General features: G+C 50.1%; 1 protein-coding gene across 1 annotated transcript; it reads left to right on the top strand.

Annotated features, from left to right (window-relative positions):
- Positions 1 to 3,010: 3,010 nt before the first annotated feature.
- On the top strand, positions 3,011 to 5,889 carry BTG1 (BTG anti-proliferation factor 1). The gene is made up of 2 exons (XM_030238621.2): positions 3,011 to 3,390; positions 4,610 to 5,889. The coding sequence occupies exons 1-2, from the start codon at positions 3,243 to 3,245 to the stop codon at positions 4,972 to 4,974; spliced, it is 513 nt and encodes a 170-aa protein (XP_030094481.2). The 5' UTR covers positions 3,011 to 3,242; the 3' UTR covers positions 4,975 to 5,889.
- The last annotated feature ends 374 nt before the right edge of the window (positions 5,890 to 6,263 follow it).

The following is a 6,263-nucleotide window of genomic DNA, read 5'->3' as shown; positions in this document are numbered from 1 at the left end:
ATGTATCAGTGAGCATCTTACACTATTAAGCAGGCAAACTGCCTCCTCTGTGTCTGGAGCTGCAGAGACAGTAGACAGCTGGGAGCTGGCCAGAGAAAAAAGAACCACTTTGTATATCCCAAAATGTGGAAGCACTGAAGAAGTTCAGAGTGGCATGATGGATCAGTGAAACGTGCTGGCAACTGGCAGGAAGCTAAGCTACAAAGCAGCAACAGGCTACGCTGTAGCTTGCTGGATGCCCTCCTTTACAGTCCAGTCAAGAAAAGTTGATTTTGTTTGATGCCATGAGCTGCATGCTGAAGTCTTCCTCATCAATAAAGACCCTGCAGGCTGTAAAGATGAGGATCTTTGGGAGAATTTCACAGGCCAGAAACAGCAGCAGCTCCTTTGCTGTCCTGCCTATCACTGACATGGAAATGGACTTGCCTGGACTGGGAAAACAGCATCAGCAGCTCCAGTTACCTTGCTCACACCCATGGATAGGGATGAGATCCTCCTGGCAGGCATCTCAAGCCTTGGCCTTGAAATTACACTTGAGCAGCTTGGTGGCTGCAAGCATTGAAAACCAAGGTATTTAATTCCTTACCAGTGGACTAGATCTGTATGCACAGCATTTTACCCTTTCCACAGAGCAGACTTTTATACATTTGGAATCAATAGGAACTATGAAAACCGATTGCTAGAGTCCTAAATTTATTGACTTTGCAAGACATTTGAGACAACTCCTTGATGGTACAGAAAGCTTTTTCCTTTTTTTTTTCATTAAGATAGAAAAAAATTTTAAAAGGATATTTTAAATTTCTCCCCCTCTGTGTGTGTGACATGAAGTTCACGTTGCCACATTCTGTTCTTAGAAGCACAACTCAAGGGGGATGATTAAAATTGGAACAGACTTGCTATCCATGGCAGTTATGGTGGGGACAGTTTTTTAAACCTCATGTTTTGGGGTGCTACTATATACGACCACTTTCCTACTTGAAAGTTTCTAAAACTCCTTCTGAGCACTTGATTCTGGATGGAAATAAGTAGAAGAGATGAGAAAGTGGCCCAAATAAAAACACTCAGGTTCAGGCAAAGGTGCAAACATTATACTATTTTTTGCTGGTTTCTGAAGTATTTTCAGGAATTATTTTGTGGTAATTGTGATGCTCAAACATTGCTTTTGTACAAGGTAAGTGACAGTTTCCAACAGGACAGTGGGCCTTGCTGTGAAGAGGGAGAGAAGCATCTGCTGTTCAAGGTTTGAAAGAGCACAGCACTTTCCAGCCTATGAACAGAGCAGAAACAGCAGCTCTGGATACACCTCACATATGCCACAGAAGCACTGGGAAGAAAGGATGGCTTGCACCTGAGGAGCACAGGCCAGGTTGGCAGCTCTTCCCTTCTCACAGAATGGAGGGTCAGCTTATGATCAGTAATGTAAATTCTCAGAAGTTAGTAGGCAGAAAATGGATGGGACTGTGCTCTAAAACCCACACCAACGTTTTTAGTACGCAGTAGAGCTGTGAGTTTGAGCTTCTCCGACTATCTTATGATGGTGTTTTGCACATTTCCCTTGTGTATAGAGTCAAAGAGAGTCCCCTGAGGCTGGGGATTAAGAATAGACCCCGTGTGCAGAGAAAAGACCAAAAAGCACTATAAAGTTACATTTCTCACACCAGATAAGCAAAAAAACCCCAAACTGTTTACTTTCATCTTTTTTTCAAATTGTTTTACACATTTATTTTTTATAGATTTCATTAGTGAATTATTTTCACTGAAAAAGAAATCGTGTGTTGTGTGTGCCTTTGTTGGGCTAATTTCTGATCTCTGACTGTAAGAACTGTACATGCAAATATCAGGCATCAGGCTGTATTCACTTGAAGCTGTGCAAGGGGGCAGGGCACAAACTCTCGGGAAAGAATAAGGTTTGTATCAAAGAAGCTAGACTTTTGTGCTTTTTAACAAAACCAAGACAAACTAACCAAACAGAAATCTTCTGGCGTTTTTTTCCTCTCCCCTTTTGTTTAGCAAAAAGGGAGACGGAGCCCTCGGAGGCCCGAGACAGACGCTCTTCTCGGCAGTCACAGGCTGACGCATCACTCCCCCCAAGGGTTTTGTGACGGGATACCTGGGACAGTGCGACGTGGAAGGCGCAGGGCGCACGGGGGCGCGCAGGGCCAGACGCTGCTCTGGGATGTCCGCAGAGAGCCAGAGCCGGGGCCTGGCTGCCGGCCTGTGCGATGGCTTCGCCGAGCTCCGGCACACGGGCCCGGGGCGGCCGGCTGCCCGGCGAAGGCTTCGCTCTGCGCGGAGGCCCCCGGCCGGAGACCGCGGTCCGATGGCCACGGCTCACAAACGTGAGGGAGCGAGCCCACGCTCGGCTCCCGGACCGCCGGGCACTGCGTGGTGGCACCGGCGCGCCCCTGCGCTCCGGGAAAAGGCAAGGACGCACAGACACGTCGCATCCGCCGCCTGCGCGCACAAACGATCGTAGCTGCGGGAGCGCCCACGCCGCTGCCCTGCCGCGGCCGCCTTGCCGCGGGGCGGTGCCGGCGCACGGCCGCGCCCGCCGCCCCCGCCGCTGACGTGGCTCCGCGCTCCCCGGAGACAGCGCGCGGCCGCTCTCGCGCGGGTTCTCGCGCGGCCCCCGCCGCCGGCAGGTGCCGCGCGCCTCGCCCTGCCCGCGCCGACGCGCGCGGAAACCCGCGCGGGGACGCTCCGCACTGGCGCGCGCCCCGCCCCGCGCGCACACGGCTCCACGCAGCGCGGGCGCGCGCTCCGGCACGCGGAGGCCCTCGCGCGGGCACGCCACCCCTTGCGCCGGCACCCCCCCCGCGCGCGCCGCCGGCTCTATTTGTTTACAGCCGATTACGTCACCCACCCCGGCCGGCCCCGCCCCGCCACCTGCCGTCACGATGGTGTGATCGCTGGATTGGCGGCGGCGCGCCCCCGGCGCCATGACGCCGCTTCCGGTCGGTAGTGGCTATAAGAGGCGGCGGAGGACGGGTAGCTCCCTTCGCCCCTCGCCGCAGGAAATGCGGGGAGCGCTGCCGCGGCCGCCGCTGCTGCCGCCGCCCCCCTGCCGTAGGAAGAGGAGGCGGAGGTTGCCGCCCCCGGGATGTGATCTGGGCTCTGCCGCCTGCTCCGCGCCCAGTTAGAGCCGCGCCGCCCCCGTCCCGTCCCGCGCCGCTCACCCCTCGCCCCGTCCCGTCCCAGCGCCGGCCGCCCCGGAGACCTGGCTGCCGCCCGCCGCCGCCTCCATGCATCCCGCCCTGTACACCCGGGCCAGTATGATACGTGAGATCGCCGCGGCCGTGGGCTTCATCTCCAAGTTCCTGCGGACCAAGGGGCTGATGAACGAGAGGCAGCTACAGACCTTCAGCCAGTGCCTGCAGGAGCTGCTGGCAGGTGAGGGCGGAGGGTGCGGCGGGAGCCGCTCCCCCCCCGTCCGCCGCGGGCCGCCTGCCCGGGCAGGGCTGGCGGCGGTGCGGGCGGCACCGCGCTCCGCGGGCGCCCGGAGAAGGGGAAAGAAAGAGGTCGGCCCCTCCGAGGGACTGGAGCCCCTCGGCGGAGGGCTGCCGGGGCTCCGCGGCCGTGGTTCTGCCCTTGCGGGGAGCCTCCGTGCCGAGCTGGCCCCGGCGGGTGGGGGAGGCAGGAGCGGGGTATAAACAAAAGGGGCTCGGGCGTCGCGCAGGCAGCTCCCCCCTCCCGTCCTTGCCTCCGTAGACAAAGCTTTCGAGCAGCCCGGACTTGAGCTCGGCGCCAAGGGCTCAAACCGCCCGGTTTACAGAAAGAAAAATGCTCCGAAACTGTTTTTTTTTGTTGTTTTTTTTTTTTTTTTTTTTTTTTTTTTTTTTTTTTTTTTTGGTCAAGTAAAATTCATCGGTGGACGATGAGTCTCTGTTCCCCTTCCTTCTGGAAGCGTCTCTTAGCCGCCCCACAGCCCCGGTTAAGAGCAAATACCGTGGGTTCTTTCGCTGCCCGGTGGGTTTCGTAATCCCATGTCTGCGTCCCAGTGGGCTTGATAGCAGCTACGAGTACCCTCAGATCGATAGGGTTTTGGGTGGGTTAAAACTCCTGAGGTAAGCGTAGTCCTTGGTTTCTTGCCATGGAAAATAGGCTGGGAAGAGCAGTGGTGAAATACAGCTTGAGTCAGTCGGTAAATGCTGCCCAGCTTCCTCCCTAGTTATTTTTGGGTGTTCTTAGAATGTGAGAAGCTAAGCATGGGTGTGATCTCAAAAGGATGTTGGAAAGGGTCTTTTTTCCCTATCTGGTTTATGATGTTTTGAAGCTCATGAGTTTTCCTGTTATGTATGTAATAATTTCTGTATTTTTGTATTTGTTTTTCTGAAGGCCAGGAAGTTGCTTTTTATTCCTTTCTGGTGGTGGATGTTCTCTATACAGTAGCACAAAACAGTAACTTTGTACGAGTGCCTCCCAAGGGACGTTGCACTTTTGTAAATCATCATCAAAAATAAAACCTATAATGATTTTTCAAGTCATTTTATGCTAAAATAATAAGTTTATTAATATCTTGAGGTATGAAATTTGCAAGAGACCAACAATCGCCGCATGTGTCTTTTTAGCGCGGAATTAAGGAGGATAACGTTTGTTTTTTATTTTATAGAACATTATAAACACCACTGGTTCCCAGAAAAGCCATGCAAGGGATCAGGTTACCGATGTATCCGGATCAACCATAAAATGGATCCTCTCATTGGACAGGCAGCACAGCGGATTGGATTGAGCAGTCAGGAACTGTTTCAGCTTCTTCCGAGCGAACTCACTCTCTGGGTTGACCCGTACGAAGTGTCCTATCGCATTGGAGAGGATGGCTCCATCTGTGTGCTGTACGAAGCTGCACCAGCAGGAGGTAGCCAAAGTAACACCAACATGCAAATGGTAGACAGCAGAATAAGCTGTAAGGAGGAACTTCTCTTGGGCAGAACTAGCCCTTCCAAAAGCTACAATATGATGACTGTATCAGGTTAAGATATAGTCTGTGGATGGATCACCTTAAAATGGATGGATAAATTTGGTTTTTACTTTGGGTGGGCACCTCTGGGGATGGATTATGGAATTTAAACCATGTCACAGCTGTGAAGATCTGGCACACGTTAGAGTGGTATACTTAAAGTGACAGTGCCATAGTTTGGACAGTACCTTTCAGTGATTTAATAGCCTGTGAGTCAAAATGATTGCAGCTTGCTAGGGAGTAAGAAGATCTAGGAAGTGTCAGTTTCTCCAAGACACCTGACTTAATTTCTACACCAATTTTCAACCCCGATCTGTATTTATAAAGTGATTCTCTGCAGTAGGTCTTGCAGAGTAAATTTGCACTATTACATTTATTAATTCTTAGCATTTTTGGCAGCTCAGTAACAAGACTTATGAACACCATCGTACTGGAAATTTTAATTTTCAGACTTTTACCTAGCACTTACAAATATGTATAAATGTACATAAGATAAAAATAGTAAAATAACCTGGGGAAATGGTCAGATCTTTACATTGGCCTCAGAAGTAGCAAGTGATCAGAATCTGCCATGGCAACAGGCTTTAAAAAGACCATATAAAGACACTGTCTGAACTGTGGTGTTAGCACCAGCCAGCTATCTGTACATTTGCTAGCTTGTAGTTTTCTAAGACTGAGTAAACTTCTTATTTTTAGAAAGTGGAGGTCTGGTTTGTAATTTCCTTGTTCTTAATTGGGTAAAAGTCTTTTCCACAAACCACCATCTATTTTGTGAACTTTGTTAGTCATCTTTTATTTGGTAAATTATGAACTGGTGTAAATTTGTACAGTTCATGTATATTGATTGTGGCAAAGTTGTACAGATTTCTATATTTTGGATGAGAAATTTTTCTTCTCTCTATAATAAATTGTTTCCTATCTTGGCATTTTAATTAATCTCTTGTCGTGATTACATAGGAATCAGTTAAATTATTTTTGTCTCACAGTACAAGTAAAATAGCTACTGTAAAGGCCTAAGAACATCAGTGGCACCCTGATGCTAGGGAACACTTGGTACAGACCTGGATTAATGAAGACCTCACATATAAATGCTTGGGAAGTTTAGGGGAACACCATGTATATGTCACTTTAAACCCTGTAAAATCAGTCAATGTGGAAATAACTCCAGGGCCAGTAATTCCAGGATATGAGGAAAAGGTACAGAAAAAACATCCACCAAAGATGACTTGAATAAATCCAGAGGATTAAAGTTTACTTGGCTTCCTGATGAAGGATATAGCAAACGTAAATGTCCATTGTGACCTAC

This window comes from Serinus canaria, chromosome 1A, assembly GCF_022539315.1.
Source record: "Serinus canaria isolate serCan28SL12 chromosome 1A, serCan2020, whole genome shotgun sequence".
Lineage (NCBI taxonomy): Eukaryota > Metazoa > Chordata > Aves > Passeriformes > Fringillidae > Serinus > Serinus canaria.
Note: the sequence above shows the minus strand (reverse complement) of the source record. Positions and strands in the feature narration are given on the sequence as shown.